This window comes from Capra hircus, chromosome 1 (assembly GCF_001704415.2).
Source record: "Capra hircus breed San Clemente chromosome 1, ASM170441v1, whole genome shotgun sequence".
Lineage (NCBI taxonomy): Eukaryota > Metazoa > Chordata > Mammalia > Artiodactyla > Bovidae > Capra > Capra hircus.
This window is the reverse complement of record NC_030808.1, coordinates 88,568,045-88,586,508: the sequence shown is the minus strand read 5'-3', so window position 1 is coordinate 88,586,508 and position 18,464 is coordinate 88,568,045. Positions and strand designations below refer to the sequence as shown.

General features: G+C 40.4%; 1 protein-coding gene across 1 annotated transcript; it reads right to left on the bottom strand.

Annotated features, from left to right (window-relative positions):
* LOC102188713 (phosphoglycerate mutase 1-like) lies at positions 14,787-16,496 on the bottom strand. The gene is given in 1 exon segment (XM_018047606.1): positions 14,787-16,496. A coding segment is annotated over 1 exon segment (765 nt). The 5' UTR covers positions 16,474-16,496; the 3' UTR covers positions 14,787-15,708.

The following is an 18,464-nucleotide window of genomic DNA, read 5'->3' as shown; positions in this document are numbered from 1 at the left end:
TGTATCTATTTTTCCTCTTTATTGCTGAGTAAAATTTTGTGGTGTATGTACCACAATTCGTATAGCCATTCACCTACCTCAGAACTTTGGGGTTGTTTACAATTCTACGCTATTTTGAATAAAGTTGTTATAGACATTCACTTACAGATTTTTAACAAGTATTATTTATTATTCTGGGGCTGCATTGGGTCTCAGATGTGGCATGCAGGCTCTTCCCATCGTGGCCTGTGGGCTCCTCTCTAGCTGTGTACCTGGGCTCTCTAGTGTGTGGCTGAGGCACACAGGTTTAGTCATTTCTGAGGCACATGGGATCCTAGTTACCTGGCCAGGGTTTGAGCCCGCATCTCCTGCATTGGGAGGCGGATTCTTAACCTCTGAACTGCCACGGACGTCCCCACCTACAGATTTTTATGTGAACATAAGATTTTATTTCTCAGGGATAAATGCCCAGGAAAGCAGTTTTTGAATTGTATAGTAATTGGGCATTTGATTTTACAAGAAACTGCCAAAGTGTTTTCCAGGGTGACTGTACCATTTCAATTTTCACCAGCAATGTATGAGTGATTCTGTTTCTCCACAGTTTCTGCTGTCATTAATTTTTCTTTCAATCATTCTGATAGGTGCATAGTGATATCTCACTGGGGTTGGTTTTAGTCTTCCTTTCCCTAATAGCTAATAAGACTGATATATTTTTAGCTTAAGTGAAAATCTTGTGTATATCCTCTGGTGAAATAATGGTTCATCTCTTCTGCTTACTTTCTGATTGGATTGTTTGATATTTACCGCTGAGTTTTTAGAGGTTTTTTTACACATTCTAGTTTCTAATACTCTGTCAGATATGTAAATTAAAAATATTTTCTTCCATTGGGGAGCCTGTCTTTTCGTTCTCTTCATGAAAGTCTTTAATGAGAGTCTTTGGAGTTCAAATGTTTTAAAATTTTGCTGTGATTCAAGTTATCACAAATTTTTTCTATTATGGTTCATGTCTATGACCACTTAGTCTAGCGCTAGATCCTGAAAATTTTCTATTTTTTCCTGAAAATTTGGCAGTGTAAGATTTTACATTTAAATCCATGATTCATTTTGAGTTAATTTTTGTATAAGGTGTGTGGCTTTGGTGAGGGTTCATTTTTTTACCTGAGAATATGAAATTTTCTACAACCATTTGTTCAAAAAACTATCTTTCCTCCATTGAGTTACTTTTGTAACTTTGGAATGCCACAACTTTTAACACCAGACAAGACACAAATTTAGCTAAGTTTTCATATATTTAAGAAAAATACTTGTTCAAGCTTACTGCTGCTAAGTCGCTTCAGTCGTGTCTGACTCTGTGGGACTCCAGAGATGGCAGCCCACCAGGCTCCCCCGTCCCTGGGATTCTCCAGGCAAGAACACTGGAGTGGGTTGCCATTTCCTTCTCCAATTCATGAAAGTGAAAAGTGAAAGGGAAGTCGCTCAGTCATGTCCAACTCTTAGCGCTTCAGTTCAGTTACTCAGTCATGTCTGACTCTTTGCGACCCCATGAATCGCAGCACCCCAGGCGTCCCTGTCCATCACCATCTCCGGAGTTCACTCAGACTCACATCCATCGAGTCAGTGATGCCATCCAGCCATCTCATCCTCTGTCGTCCCCTTCTCCTCCTGTCCCCAATCCCTCCCAGCATCAGAGTCTTTTCCAATGACTCAACTCTTTGCACGAGGTGGCCAAAATACTGGAGCTTCAGCTTTAGCATCATTACTTCCAAAGAAATCCCAGGGTTGATCTCCTTCAGAATGGACTGGTTGAATCTCTTTGCAGTCCAAGGGACTCTCAAGAGTCTTCTCCAACACCACAGTTTAAAAGCATCAATTCTTCGGCACTCAGCCTTCTTCACAGTCCAACTCTCACATCCATACATGACCACAGGAAAAACCATAGCCTTGATTAGACGGACCTTAGTCGGCAAAGTAATGTCTCTGCTTTTGAATATACAATCTAGGTTGGTCATAACTTTTCTTCCAAGGAGTAAGCATCTTTTAATTTCATGGCTTCAGTCACCATCTGCAGTGATTTTGGAGCCCCCTCAAATAAAGCCTGACACTGTTTCCACTGTTTCCCCATCTATTTCCCATGAAGTGATGGGACCGGATGCCATGATCTTCGTTTCTGCACACTTAAGCGCAGGCGGCTGCGAGGAGGTCAGGGGCAGCGGCCTAGAGTGCCAGGCTGCAATGGCTCAGGAACGGTTAAGAGGAGCTACCCTGCCTCCGAGGTCAGTGGCGGCCGGGAGGACCTACCCCATGTCTAAGGTCAGGGGCAGCGGCCGAGAGGAGCTACCCCGCATCCAAGGTCAGGGGTGGCTGGGAGAAGCCACCTCGAGCCCGAGGCCAGGGGCAGTGACCCTGGGGAGCCACCCCAAGCCCGAGGCCAGGGCCGGTGTCCGGGAGGAGCAACCCAAGGAGCGGTGGCTGCACAGGCACAGGAGGGCCTAGAGGAGCTATCCCACATTGAAGGTCAGGAACAGTGGAGGTAAGGAGATACCTCTTGTCCAAGGTTAGGAGCAGCGGCTGTGCCTTGCTGGAGCAGCCGTGAAGAGATACCCCATGCCCAAGGAAAGAGAAACCCAAGTAAGATGGTAGATGTTGCAAGAGGGCATCAGAGGGCAGACACACTGAAACCATACTCATAGAAAACTAGTCAGTCTAATCACACTAGGACCACAGCCTTGTCTTAGCGCTTAGAAAGTGCTAATTCTAAGTGTAGGCATTCTTCTCTGCTTTTTAAATGTAACTTGAATAATGGGTAATATAACTTTATTCATTTTGTAGCTCAGTTGGAAAAGAATCTGCCTGCAGTGCAGGAGACTGGGGTTCGATCCCTGGGTCGGGAAGATCCCCTGGAGAAGGAAATGGCAATCCACTCCAGTATTCTTGCCTGAAGAATCCCAGGGACCGGGAAGCCTGGTGGGCTGCAGTCTATGGGGTCACACAGAGTCGGACACGACTGAAGCGACTTAGCAGCAGCAGTAGCAGCCAGTATCCTTGCCTGGAAAATCCCATGGAAGAGGAGCCTGGTGGGCTGCAGTCCATTTGGTCGCAAAGAGTCAGGCATGGCTGAGTGACTAACACTTCATTTCACTCATTTAATTGCTTCAGCAAATTATAATTCATTTAATTACCTTAATCATTCTTTGAGGTAGGTATTTTTTGTTCCCATTTTAAAGATAAGGAACCTGAAACATTGCCAGGTTAAATGCTTTGCTTAAAATCACAATGCTGGTAAGTTGGTAGCTAGGATTTGAACACAGACAACGTATCCCTGGAGACTGTGCTATTTACTTTTCTGAGAACTGTATCCAGGTTTAGCAAAATACTGAACATTTTGCCATTTTCCCACTGTTATCCCAAGGTATTTGAACTAGTGTAGGAATGAAAGACTTTTCCACACATCCCTCTTTTCAGGTATCATGTGTTTGATGTATTATTCATGTTAAAACCCTCATTATCTGAAAATACAACAGAAGAATCCAAAAGCATCCCATTATTTTTTAAATTTGGAGTCTGTTCCACAAGTTGAACTTCTAGATGTTGACACCTTGACCTTCCTGTTACCTGCCAACCAACTCTTTCCCCTCCAGGCTTAAAAAACACACAGAAATCCACTGGGGAATTCAGTGCTATTGTCATTAGCTAGTAACAGAGCTTGGGGCTGGCTACTAAAATCAACCCTAAAAAAAAAAAACAAAAACACGTTTGTCCTTTGAAGTTTGCTTCCTGGTTTCTTAGGGTAAACACAGCCAAGTGTTCATGAAAAATGAAGGCAATGTAGAAGGAAAAATGTTAGCAATGTTGTCAGGGATAAATGAAAAATGGAGATGCAGAATTCCCATTTTGTTTCAAACACAGGAAGAAAAATAGGATTTTAAGATATAAACAATGGCAGATTATTTGTAAAAATTATACTTTTAATAAAAACAAAATACCTTGTTTTTACTGTAAGAGCACTTTGGAATTTTTATTTCAAAAAGTATTTCTGAAGTTGCATAATCTGACACAGATGAAACAGCTCCTTCTCAAATGTGAAATCAAGCTGACATGGGTTACAGGAAAGCTGTTAAACTGAGTTTGAAGAATTCCTTATTATTCTGTTTATCTGTTTATGAAGTAACTTCTCATATTTACTTAAGTGAGAGGCACTGAACTAAGAATGGTGCTTGTGGTATTCTGTCTTCTTGAAAACAGGAAAATAGGATAAAATGTAATTGAAATGTATTTGAAGTGTCAAAAAGAAAACGAGTTGGTATGATCTTAAAGTCCCAGGATGTTTTAAAGTTGTACTTTTGATTTTCAGATGTGTCTCCAAACTAGATTTCCAAACCTCCTGAGATGTTTCTGTCACTAAAATTGGATAGATTTGTGCGTGTTACATATCCAAGATTGTTTAGAAATTTCAGGATCATATCTACAATTGATAAACCTGCTACAAGTTAGTGATAATGGGGTTTATGGAATATAAACCACATGATTAGTTACTTCTGAAGTCACAGATAAATGAAATAAAATATAGCACTTTGGAATCTTCAATCTGCTTCTTGCTCCTTTTCCTACCCCTCTCTGCTCAACACTCTTGGTCTTTCTTCTGCTCTTTTTTGTTTTCTGCCTCACCTTTGTATGCGGAGAATTCATGCCATATGCGAAAATAATAGTGCCTGCTTGCGTGCTCAGTCACGTCCAGCTCTTTGTGATCCCAAAGACCTGTGGCCTGCCAAGCTCCTCTGTCCATGGAATTTTCCAGGCAAGAATACTGGAATGGGTTGCCATTTCCTCCTTCAGGGTATCTTTCCAACCCAGGGATTGAACCCACATCTCCTGTGTCTCCTGCATTGGCAGGTGGATTCTTTACCACTCAACCACCTGAAAACCTGAAAAAAAAATAGTAGTATTTAATTAAATTTTTAGATTTATCTATATTTATATGTAAAAGAAATTCTGAATTACAAATCCATTTAGCGTAAGGGTCCCTGATGAAGCAGAAATAGTGAACAATATATTTTATAATTTTTAAAGGAGTCCCAGAAATGTAAAGTTAACAAAGTCAAAGCTGTTCTTACTGACTTAGGCTATAGGACATATAGGGTGTTAGGAAAAGGCTAGCTTTTTCAAATATGAATTTTCTCCCTGTTTTCCTTCTCTTCTGATAGAAAGGCTCAATATTACAGCAAGACGTTTTAACCATGTAGGTCATTTGTGTTTTGGATTTCTTAATGAAAATCTATGAGGGCAAAAGTAAAACAGAGTGTCATAAATAAAGCCATGTCTCCGAGAGACTCATTGGTGAGACCATCTCAAGATAATCAATTAGATAATTTGCTTGTTTTTCTTTATTAAATATTGATACAGTTATGACCTTCCAAATGGCCTACTTGCTTTGGTAAAGTGGAGGTTTTTATAGGACCCTTGAGTGACCCTTTTAAAATGTAAACTAGATCATGTCAACTCAAAACCTTCCAATGGCTTTCAGTTTCACTCAGAATAAAATCCAGAGTCCTTTCAATGGTCTTACATGTCCTGTGCAGTGTGTATCTCATGTCCCACTGATCTCATTTTCTCTCCCTTAGCATCTTCAAGTTTGCTCATCCATCTGCCTGGAATGCTTCCCCCCCCCCCACCCCAGGATGCCCCCATGTTTCTTCTCTCTTTCAGGTCCTTGGTCAGCTGTTCCTTTCTCACAGAAATCTTCCTCGGCTGTTTCACATAACCACTCTCCACTCAGACTCCTACCATTTCTTATTTCCCTGGCTTTAGTTTTCTCCTTAGTATTTTTCAAAATATAACATTAAATATATTACATATTTATCTAGTTTTTAGTTGTTTGTGTTGTTTTATTTTTCCTATTCCCCACTAAAATATAAATCCAAAATGGTAAATATTTCTAGCTTATTAGTAATGTTTTTAAGCATATAAACAGGTTTTGGTGCATGGAATGGTCTCAGTAGATATTTGTGGACGAATGCTTACTAGATGAGGAGTCTTCTTTCAACAAAAACTGAAAGCAATCTGGCATTTCTCATTTGATATTTAAAAAGAACTAGGGACAGAGGAAAGCAGAACAGGCAAGATCACTGGTTGGATACCTATAATTAAAATTTCAAAAAAATGTTATTCATGTAGTTTCCCACTTTAAGGTATAATTATGAGAGAGGCCTATAGGTGTACCTAAATTAGTAAGTCAACTAATTGAAATTTCTCTTTCTATTTTGCTACAGGAGACAAGGCAGTTACAGAGTCTCAGTCCACAGAACAGTGCCACGTTGATTCCATAAAACAGAATTTGGCTTGGAGGGAGTTTTGCCCCACACATGCTAGTTGAGCAAAAACTGTAAGCAGCTTTGACGTTGCTTAGATTGGGTTTCATTCCCAAAAAGTCATTATCTATGTGCATGTGGTTAAGTTGATAGTGCTTTCTTAACTTCAGTTCTTTTCTTCCTTAATAAATGGGAATACTATCAGTGTTGCGTTAGGGTCCTAAGGTTGCTGTAACAGACTACTACAGACTTGACGGATTTAAAAATTTAAGAAATTTATTCTCTCACAGTTTTAGAGTTCAGAAGCCACCTAATCAGTATTCCTGGTCTGCAATCAAGGTGTTGACAGGACCGTGCACTTTCTGGAACTCTAGGTTTGAATTGGTTCCTACCTCTTCCTGCTTCTTGTGACTGTTGGCATTCCATTGCTAATGTCTGCCTCTAGCTTCATATTGCCTTCTCTTCTTTTGTCTGTATTATCTCCCTCTTCTCTCTTAGAAAATACAAGTGATTGCCTTTTGGGCCACCCAGATAGTCTAGAACCATCTCATCATCTCAATATCCTAATTTAGTTAAATCTTCAAAGACTGTTTCCAAATAAGGTAGCATACACAGGTTCTGGGGGTTACGGTATGGATCTGTTTCAAGGGACCCCTTTTTAGCCTAGTGCAGAAGTCCTCTAAGGATTGTTTTCTAACGCCTGGCATATGTTATGAGCTTAATAACTTTCCTTTTACTTTCCCCTCCCTTCCTCTGGATCTGCCTATCGCCCATAGTGCCACCTCCCACCCTCAAGCTCCATAAAACTGAACCAGGCTATACCTGCCCTTGACATCCCCACTGCCTTTCAGTCCTTCCTCCCATTAGTAGTCAAAAACATTTATTTATGAGTTATTGGGACTTCCCTAGTGGCTCAGAGTGTAAAGAATCCGCCTGCACTGCCAAAGACCCAGATTCAATCCCCGGTTCAGTAAGATTCCCTGGAGAAGGATGTAGCAACCCACTCGAGTATTCTTGCCTGGGAAATCAAAATGCAATGCCCTTGACTTCAGAAGGATTTTTTAAAAAAAGAAATATTTTCTATCCACAAGTAGCTTACATTCTGGTGTGGGAGGTGGATAGTTAAACAGTCACTTGTAATAAAGAAAGAGAGTAGGTATATGATTACCACAGAAGTATCTGCAACGCACAGAAGTATCTGCGATGCACAGTAAGATAATAAACTGATTAGTAATTGTTATTGAAAGGTAGGGACTAGAGAAACTATCTTGAAGCCAGTGAACTGGGCCTTGAAGATCAGAAGGATATGATGTTAGAAGAATTTTCAGGTTGGAGAAAGCACAGAGGAGAACATTCCTTATTTTCTCTGGAAAATCAGTATCTCCCCACTTCCCTCTGCCTGCCCTAAACAGTCCCATTGCTCAGCCCATCCAAACCTGCTTTTTCTTCACAGCATCACATGAGAAAATACTCTCTTCTCTCAATATCCCCACAATTAGCTGCTTTAATCTGGGTGTTAAAAGGAAACTAATGTGATTAATCTAATTCACTATATGTTATGTGTAGCTGCGAGCTCCTCAAATCTCCTGTCAAAAGATTTAAATAAATTTCTGTTGGGATTTTTTGCCATGTAAAGTTATATCCATGCAGAGTATGTTCCTAATTACTTCTATTAAGAAAGATTACTGTAAACTAAGAAAATAATAAGCATAGAAAATATTTCAAATGAGAAAAATGCTTAATTAAGCAGCAAAGATTCTGAGCTATCGAAGACCACTTCATTATTTTTTATTCTCCATCATGCCAATGTTGTCAGGAGAGGAGAATTCTGCCTTCCCAGTCTCATTCCTAGCCCATCCTCCAAAGGAAAGAAAAGAAAAAAAAAACCTTGTTTTAAATTTTCTCTTCACATTTTCTAAGAGGCAACTTGGGAAGCAATGGGCAGAAACAAATCACGCAACCTTCCCCTTTTTTTCAGCTAATTCAGAATGAATTGGATTTACACAAGCAACAGTGCTTAAGCAAACCGTTCCTATGGTTACACAGAAGGCTTTCTAAATGTGGCACAAGATGCAGGCAGCCAAAATGACTTGAGTGTTTATGTTAAATATGAAGTCTATTCCCTATTGAAATTTAATGATCTACTAGCTGCATTTTAGCAGCTTGCACCCTGATAAAATTAACATTTCGAATACATTTGGAGAGATAAATTGCTTTAGCAATTGGCAAGTATTCACTCATTTTTATTTGATCACATCAGTGATTCAGATGAAAGCATTTCCCCCTGTACTATTAGAAATTGGGTCTACAAATTATCCTCATCTCTGGGCCTCTAAATCCCCGAACACATTTTATTATCTTTTTGCAGGTTAGCTGGTGCCAGATGTTAGACCTCACACTTGGGAAGAGAGCTCAGAAAAAAAAAAATTTTTTTTTTTCTTTTATAGCAACCAGAGAGAATCAACACTGATTCTTGTTGGATCTCTCAAGCCATCCAGTAGTGCTCAAATCCAACAAGGTGAACAGTTCAGATGGGGTGAAGTCTTCCCCACCTCCTCCTCCTTCTGCTGAATGAGGAAGACAATCTGTCTGTTTTGAAAAGCTGACAGGAAATTGGAGCTGAGAAAGATATATTCACTGCATATTTTAGCTGACACCATTCAAATTTACGACATGAAGGCATTCCTTGATGTCTGTTACTAGGAACCTCCCATTCAGCAAAAACAGAAAATAAAAGCAGCCTACAGGATGCCACCTTCATGTATTTTTTAATATGTTTAATTCAATTCAACTAATATTTATTGAGCATCTGCTATAGACCAGGCATGTATAAAGGACCATGGCCATGGAAATAGCCAAAGTTCCTGAACACAAACAGCCTCTGATCAAGTAGAAGAGATGGTGATAAATCATGTTACGTCAAGTCTGTCTTCTCAATAGCTGACTATATGTATCTCCATATCATCTTTACCACCTTGCATCAATGTAATTGCTTCCCAGGTAGCTCAGTGTTAAAGAATTTACCTGCCAGGCAGGAGACTTGGATTTGATCCCCTTTGTCAGGAAGATCCTCTGCAGAAGGAAATGGCAACCCATTCCAGTGTTCTTGCCTGAATAATCTCATGGACAGAGGAGCCTGGCAGGCCACAGTCCATGGGGTCGCAAAAGAGTGGGACATGACATGACTCAGCAACTGAAGAACAACCACCAATGCAATCATGCTACACAAAAGAATTTTACTAAAATCTGAGTTATTAGGGAAGGTTTATTGTACACGTATCACTCAGAGTAGAAGATCCTGACACATTTCCCCTAAATCACTCCTCTGTAAGGCCACCCACGATTCTTCTCCTTTCCCTCTTGATCTGTGCTGTGCTGTGCTTAGTCACTCAGTCATATCCGACTCTTTGCAACTCCATGGACTGTAGTCTGCCAGGCTTCTCTGTCCATGTGGAATTCTCCAGGCAAGAATACTGGAGTGGGTTGCCATGCCCTCCTCCAGGGAATCTTCCCAATCCAGGGATCAAACCCAGGTCTCCTGGATTGCAGGCAGATTCTTTACCATCTGAGCCACTAGGGAAGCCTGAGAATACTGGAGTGGGCAGCCTAACCCTTCTTCAGGGGATCTTCCCAACCCAGGAATTGCACTGGGGTCTCCTGGATTGCAGGTGGATTCTTTACCACCAGGGAAGACCGCCTCTTTCTCTGTAGAGCCCCAATTCACTGTGTTCTGTCTCCTTCCCCCAGAACCCCTCCACCAAAATAGATTTATGCTCAGAAAAAGTGTCTGCTTTTCAGTTCAACACCCAAGTCTTCATTTTCTATAACCAAGAAGTATGAACCTTGTATTTTGATAGATGAATTAATTCTATGACATTCAGCTACAACACATTTAAATCCCTGAAACACAAATTTATCAAAACTTTTGTAGCCTTCCCTTGGTAGAAGCAAAATATTTCATCCTAAATAGAAAACTGGACAAGCTGGACATTTAATAATAGTTTAATTATAATTTATCTCTTGAGATGAATATACTTAACAAGTCTGACTCTAGAGAATTTCAGTATGTTTGAAGAAATTTATTTTGAATTGGCAAATAGAAATACATTCACCACGTATTGATTCCCTTGTCAGGTTAATTCCCAAATTTAAGTTACCTCTTAGAGTGCTTTAATTAGTCATTCTAGAAGTGATTTCTTATGATCATTATTATTAATATTTTTGTTGAAAATTTTAGTAAATTTCTCCCTTTGGAACATTTATCAAGCTAGTAAAAGATGCAAATGTGTCTTTTATTTTGGGGAAAAAAAGCTTTAAGAATCTATTTGTTCTTTCAGAATAAATTTAAAAGACTAGTATCCAAAATATGAGAGACTTTCTGAAATATTTGTCTAGGACTTTATAGATGATGTCCTGAAGTCTGACACTGAGTTTCAAAGGTGGTCTCTATCTTTGAGAGAGAGTGCATTTTAACAACTGAGTATAGTTCAGAGGAATTCTAGTTGGTGTTTTACAGCTTGGGGCATATTTTAGAGGAAAACTGCTCCTCCCATCCCATTCTTCTAAGAATATGAGGATTCCTGGGAAAGACCTGATAATTTCTTAAGCAAAGTACAGAATATTATCCCAAAATCCTACTTCTACACCATCGATTATTCACCAAAAGTTTTCCCTTTTCTCCCTTATTTGTGTTTAAAATGAGCCCAAACTCTACTAGAATATTGTTCTGATTAGGAATTTATTTCTAATAATTAGTGATATTAGACATCTTTTCCTGTCCACTCCAATAACCATTTAAAAATTAATTTCTAGATCAAGAGTTGAGCTAGATGCAAATTACTTTCTCCTCAGAGAATAATTCTTCATACAGCTCCATAACAGTAGATCTTGGATATAAAACCACAGAGTTGGTTCTTCATTCTATAAGAATGGCTCATGTAGGAGATGTGAAATTTTTAGTATAAAAGTGAAATTATCAAACCTGATTTTGGACAGATTGGAAGAAGACTGTTGCTGTTGTTCAGTCATTAAGTCACGTCCAACTCTTTGCTACCCCATGGACTGTAGCATGCCAGCCTTTCCAGTCCTCACTCGCTCCTGGAGTTTGTTCAGACTCATGTCCATTGAGTTGGTGATGCCATCAAATCAGCTCATCCTATGTTGCCCTCTTCTCCTTCTGCCCTCAATCTTTCCCAGCATCAGAGTCTTTTCCAGTGAGTCGGCTCCTTGCATCAGGTGGCCAATGTATTGGAGCTTCAGCTTCAGTATCAGTCCTTCCAATTAATATTCAGGGTTGATTTCCTTTAGGATTAACTGGTTTGATTTCCTTGCTGTCCAAGGGACTATCAAGAGTCTTCTCCAGCAGCGCAATTTGAGAAAAGGTTACAGAGGACATCACAGAAATAACAATATGGTGTTATGAACATGAATGCCATGCCAAGTCAGTCAGCTACATGGTTTTCACGGCAGAAGACAGATTCATTTCTATGTAACCAAGCGCCAAGTAGAGCATAGGTCTACAAAAAAAAATTGTTTTTCCAAGAAATGATGAATCATTTTCCTGTCCTAAATTCACTATTTCAAATTCAAACAGAAATAATATTATACAGTATCTTGGAAGACATATCTGTTCTTTCCACTCTTGTCCTCTTTGCCCTTTTTATTTTGAAAGTTGGGTAGGGGGGATGCTATCAGTGAGCGCCAGGTGGATATTAAAATAATGCCTCTAAAATATTGATACCTCAAGTACAAATATAAGGAAATTTATTTAATAATTGTTTCTGAAGTGCAATTAGGAGATTTAAGTAACATTTTCATGGGGTAGAAACAGTTAATTTTCCAGGACTAATTTCCAGAGTTCCCATCAACAGTCCATGCATAACATAATGTAAGATGTATTTAAATACCCAAAAGTAATTTCATCAGGCAATGAGCCACGGTGTCTTTTCCGTTTGTTCTTAGTCAGAACATACTTACTGGTTCACTCAGCATCCATCACTTTTATTTTGTATCAGATACTCATTATCTGAAGTAATAATGGATAAGTGATCCGAAGAATAGAGTATTGCTTTGAACTGCTGACACATTGCAGAATGCTGTGTTATGCAGGACTGTACTGCTAGCCAAAATACCCACGTTCAACTCTGAGCTCTTTGCAGATAGCATGCCATTGCTCTCACATTTCTGTATAAAATGTATTGTATAGTGGGTGATTAAAAATGGAAGCTTTCTCATTTTATTCAATAGAGTAAGAAATGGTATCAATATATGCTGTGTTTAATTTTAATCATATCCCTACATATACACATTTTTCATGAAGCATAGTTAAAATCTTGCTGTTTATTTCTTTGATGTAAAGTATCTTTTTATGTGAATTGTTTGGGATGCAAATTTGCATCAAGTAAAATTAAAGTTCTTCAGGGGAAAAAAAAAACTATCTCACTAAAATGCTACTGGTTAATCAGTAAAGAAGATAGTCAAGGAAACACCTTTTGCCATTTTAGCAAGAATCTGAATACATGATTATTTTCAAACACGCTCACATTAAACATAAGAACACAAACCCAGGAGAGATCTGTCTTCATCATCTGTCTAACAATGACATCATTACATGAATGTTGCGGCAAAGTAGACACAGTTTACTACAGAAAACAAATAAGACACTTTTTTTTCTTGTTGCCACACAAAAGGCAAAAATATGGGTGTATTTTGAAATATGGGAAATATATATGTATGCATATATATGTGTGTGTGTATGTGTGTGTGTAAGTAAAATTTTTAATAGATACAGACCCCAGAGTTTCAATTAAATGGAGTCTTCAGTTCGGGGAGAAGATAGGTTATATTGGTTAATTGAATTTGTAAGTCACCAGATTGTGAGAATCCCATTGGCCTTATGGAGCTGTATATACTCTTTCCTTACACAAGGTTAGACACAAATATTGGTTTTCTCTGTTGCTTATTGGGGTTCCCTGGTGGCTCAGAGGTTAAAGCATCTGCCTGGAATGTTGGAGACCCAGGTTCGATCCCTGGGTCGGGAAGATCCCCTGGAGGAAATGGCAACCCACTCCAGTACTCTTGCCTGGAGAATCCCATGGAGGGAGGAGCCTGGTAGGCTATAGTCCATGGGGTCACAAAGAGTTGGACATGACTGAGCGACTTCACTTTATTGCATATAATATAGAGCCTATGTCTGCATCTTTCATTATTTGGAAACTTGAATTTCTTCAGGTTACTAACTGTAACCAGTAGCCTAGATCCAAGATTTCCCTTTCCAAACCACATAGCAGACCCCAGTAAGTGAGAGAAGTAGGGAAATAGACCTAAGCTACAATGTTGTTCTGTGAATGGATGCAATATAAAAAGATGTGCAGTATTGTAAAATTGTCTGGGTATCTTAAAAATATTGTTTTCTAGACTTGAAGTTGTGGGAGATTACATAAAATGCATCCTGCCTCATGGTATTTTTGCTTGCTCTTACTAAATATTAGTGTTATAATTTACTTCTCCACACTACAGATCGAGTGTGTCCATTATTCCAGTGTGGCTTATGGAAAGTTCTTTCTAGTTGAGCTGTAGACAGTTGATGCTTTTCTATAATTATATTTATAAAAGGTCATTAACAGTCTCTGTCTCTGCTTGGAAATGCCTTGGGTATCTTCTAGAAATTTGTAATAGCAATAGTCATGTAACCATAAAGACTTTTCTTGACCTGTAATATTGGCTAAGATTTTAATTGGATAGTTTGCTGCATGATAAAATAAAATGAATATATCTCATTAATTTCGGTATTGACAGTGTTTGAATATTTGAACACAATTCCCACTGAAATTCACTTACATTCAGCACTCAACAGTTACTATCTCTCTCTCTGGTGAGGGAAATTCTGCTGGCCTTTATATTAGAAAATGACACGACTGCCTTCCCATCGCAGGAGGGTACTTGACTCGCTTTTCCATTGGTGTGAGTGGACTCACACTGATCCATTTGCACTCTCCTGCTGTGTCGCCCTTGTGACTGAGCGCACCGTTTCTGAGATGTGGACCAAGGTAAAGGAGCAGTGTGGATGGCTGAGCACTGCCGTGTTCTGTGCTGGAAAGTGTTCAGGCTCCGGTATTATCCGGTTATTTGAATAGATCTCTTAACCAACCAGTCTTCTGTCTTCTCTCCGAACTGAGTAACTGAGAATAGGTTATTCTATGTTCATAGAGAAGTTTTTGATGACTGTATATGACCATATTTTTGTCTCTTCCCCTCAAAAAATTGTTACTAAGAAAATCTTCATCTGTAAAGATGATAAAAATAATATAATACAATGGTCACTTTTATACTCCCCACCTAGATTCAAAAACTATCAATATTTTTCCATATTTACTTTATTTTTATAAATAAAATTTATAAATTTTATTTGAAAGTAATTTGCAGACATTGTGACACTTTAAGAAATTCAGCATGAAAGCTCTCAGATTATGGATGTCGTTCAACATAACTATAATATACAACTTTTTTTTTTTTAATTGCACATCACTCCTTTATTTTATACTGATCTGGAAAAAAGATATTTTTAGTACAGTTATGCTCAAATGAGTACTGGGCCCAAGTGCTAGGCCAAGCAACTGGAACATGGTTCAGAAGTCAGGCACAGTAAGAGACACACTTGGACATGATCAAGAGGCATTCCGCTGCCACAAAACAGTAAGGCCGGGGAGGGATTCTAAAACACACAACAGGATGAACTCCTACGCCTTAGAAGTCAAGGAGCTTATCCCATGATGGTGTAAGGAATGACTTATTTGCTGATGACCACATGTGGGAGTATTTTAACCGCCACTAAAAACCCCAGAAGAGTTTTTTTTTTTTGTATTTATATATAATTTTTTTTTTTAAAGTAAATGCAATACAAAAACATTCAGGATTGATCCAGCCTTTTAGAGTCAGGGAGGAATATTTGATTGAGTCACCATGCAGGTTACATTCATCTTCCACTGGAATGACTAGAGCCCCGAGTCACCTAACAACAGTGCCCAGCTAGCCTCTGGGGACACGAACAGGCTCTTACTTCTCATTGGTCACACCTCGGCATGGTTTTCTCCCTGACCCCTACGGAAGCAGCTCCTTAGTAATAAACCACTATCAACCCCCCCAGTGATAACCTCTCAACACTTCTGGATAAGTCTTCCCTCGGCTTGGACCAAGGACCATGCCCCAGAAGTGCCATTCTGACTAGACTGTATGAAGGGAGTGGGTGCAAGAGATAAAATGGCTAATGTGGAATTGGGAGCCGCTGGTCCCCACCTGCAGCTACAACTTATGATGCCTACAGATGTCATCAGTGGGACATGTGCCAGGGAGAGGTGCAGAGGAGTAGGGTGGGCCAGGGCAGGGGAGGAGGGTAATCCTTGGGAAAGCAATCTGCTGCTTGCCTTCACTTCTTGGCCTTGCCCTGGGCAGCCACAGCCTCCATGGCTTTAGGCACGGTCTCCTCATCCCCCAGGAACTGCATGGGCTTGATGGGCTTCAAGTTCTTGTCCAATTCATAGACCATGGGAATGCCAGTCGGCAGGTTCAGCTCCATGATAGCCTCTTCAGAGAGACCCTCCAGATGCTTGACGATGCCCCGAAGGCTGTTGCCATGGGCTGCAATTAGTACCCGTTTCCCCTCCTTGATCTGGGGGACAATTTCTTCATTCCAAAAGGGCAGAGCTCTGGCATTTGTGTCCTTCAGACTCTCACAGGAGGGCAGCTGGTCTTCAGTGAGGTCTGCGTACCTGCGATCCTTACTAATGTTGCTGTAGAAGGGATGGTCAGGCTCCATGGGAGGTGGCGGGACATCATAGGAGCACCTCCAGATCTTTACCTGGGCCTCACCATGCTTGACAGCAGTTTCTGCCTTATTGAGGCCAGTCAGACCCCCATAGTGTCGCTCATTAAGGCGCCAAGTCCTCACCACCGGCAGCCACATTTGGTCAATGGCATCCAGCACTGTCCAGAGGGTCCGGATTGCTCTCTTCTGCACTGAGGTGAAGCAGATGTCAAACTCATAGCCAGCATCTCTCAACGCCTGCCCGCCTCACTTCGCCTCCTCGTGCCCTGCTGGGCTCAGGTCCGCGTCGTACCAGCCGCTGAAACGGTTCTCCAGGTTCCATGTGCTCTCACCGTGCCGGATCAGCACCAGCTTGTAGGCGGCCATGGCTGCGGTTCTGGATGCGGCGCAGACTCTAATATACAACTTTAAAAAGTAATTACCTAAAAGTTCCTTTTATCCAAGTCATATTCAAATATCTCCATTTGTCTCAAAATTGGATTATGCAGTTCTCTTTCCCCCATCTAAGGATCTCATTATGTGCCTCACATTACATATAATTATTACTCAAGACAGCTTATAGTGTCGTAAATTGCATGAGCTTTTATGACATGACAGTAGTTTTTCCTTCAGGATCAGCTAATTAAGAAAATGCATAATTGCAAAATTAAGTTCGTGAATAAGAATCCCTAGTACATGGTAGTTGTTTAACATTTCCTTGGTACATATGTGAATTTAGTAATGTCTTTAGTCAACATTAAATGGGCTTCCTTGGTGGCTCAGAGGTTAAAGCATCTGCCTGGAATGCGGGAGACCCGGGTTTGATCCCTGGGTCGGGAAGAGTCCCTGGAGAACGAAATGGCAATCCACTCTAGTACTCTTGCCTGGAGAATCCCATGGAGGGAGGAGCCTGGTGGGCTACAGTCCATGGGGTCACAAAGAGTTGGACGCGACTGAGAGACTTCACTTTCACTTTAGTCAACATTGCATTTCACTAAGCACAACTGCAACTGAATATACTTGTAAAACAATAAGACATCACTGCGTGAGAGGCATTTTAAAGTCAGTCTATAGCCTAATAAAAGCTAATATGATTTGATCATTTGTTTTGCACCTGGTATGACGCCAAGCACTGAGTACTATTATCTCATTTAATCTTCACAGTAAGCCCATGGGGTACCATTTTATAGATGTAGAGACTGGGCAAATTAAATATTTTGCTAAAGATTTCAGAGCTGATAAGAGAAATAATCTCCATATAAATGATCTTGAGGGCTGATCATATATGATGCATGCATGCCTGCCAATTTGCTTCAGTCCTGTCCAACTCTTAGGGACGCTATGGTCCATAGCCTGTCAGGCTCCTCTATCTGTGGGTTTTCTCAGGCAAGAATACTGGAGCAGGTTGCCATTTCCTCCTTCAGGAGATCTTCCCAATCCAGGGATGAAGAATACTGGAGCGGGTTGCCATTTCCTCCTCCAGGGTATCTTTTGGACCCAGGGATGAAGAATACTGGAGCGGGTTGCCATTTCCTCCTTCAGGAGATCTTCCCAATCCAGGGATCTAACCCTGGTCTCTTATTTCTCCTACAGTAGCAGGGGAGTTCTTTATCACAGTGCCACCTGGGAAGCCAGTGATTTACAAGTCAGTACTGGCTGTATGAAGGGGGTGCCATCTGCTCTTTTGCAGTTCTTTCTCAGCCCCACCTAGCAGACAGGTTGCTCTCTGTGGATCCATGCAAACATCCCAGCAGAAGCATTCTCAAGCATTCTGCTTACTTATTCCTGTCTCCTTAAGGGAACTTTTACCTCTGTGGAAGGATCAGTACACAGTCTTTTGTTCAGAGACAACTTGAGCAAGGGCATGTCTGTTTCCTGAATGGACAGGGTTAGGATCAGAAAACTGGAGGGTTTCCCAGCTCGAAGAGAGCCAAGTGTTCACTGTGTCATTTCATTATTCTCTTTGAAGTAAATTCCCAGAAAATCAGACACACCCATATCCAATGTTAAGTACAAAACATTTCCTAAAGCCAACTGGGCATGATTCAGGAGTTTGCCACCATTGTGGAATGCCCCTACTTTTGTTCCCTTCTGTTAATGGAGATAATCGCATATTTCCTGTGACTTCAGGGAGTGAAGTTTAATTCAGCACATCCATTTTAGTGCAAAGGAGCCTGAGTTGTAAAGAGGAGGAATCAAAAAAAAGTAAAAGATCAACATTACCTAACATCTGGTCCCATCATAACTGCAGAGTTTAGTCTGTTTCTTCAACCTGCCAGCATAGACTGTTTCTTGTTTTTACCCGTTGTTTCCCATGAAGTGAATGTTTTATTATTGATTCTATAAATTAACGGTATGGTAATTTAAAATCCATGTAG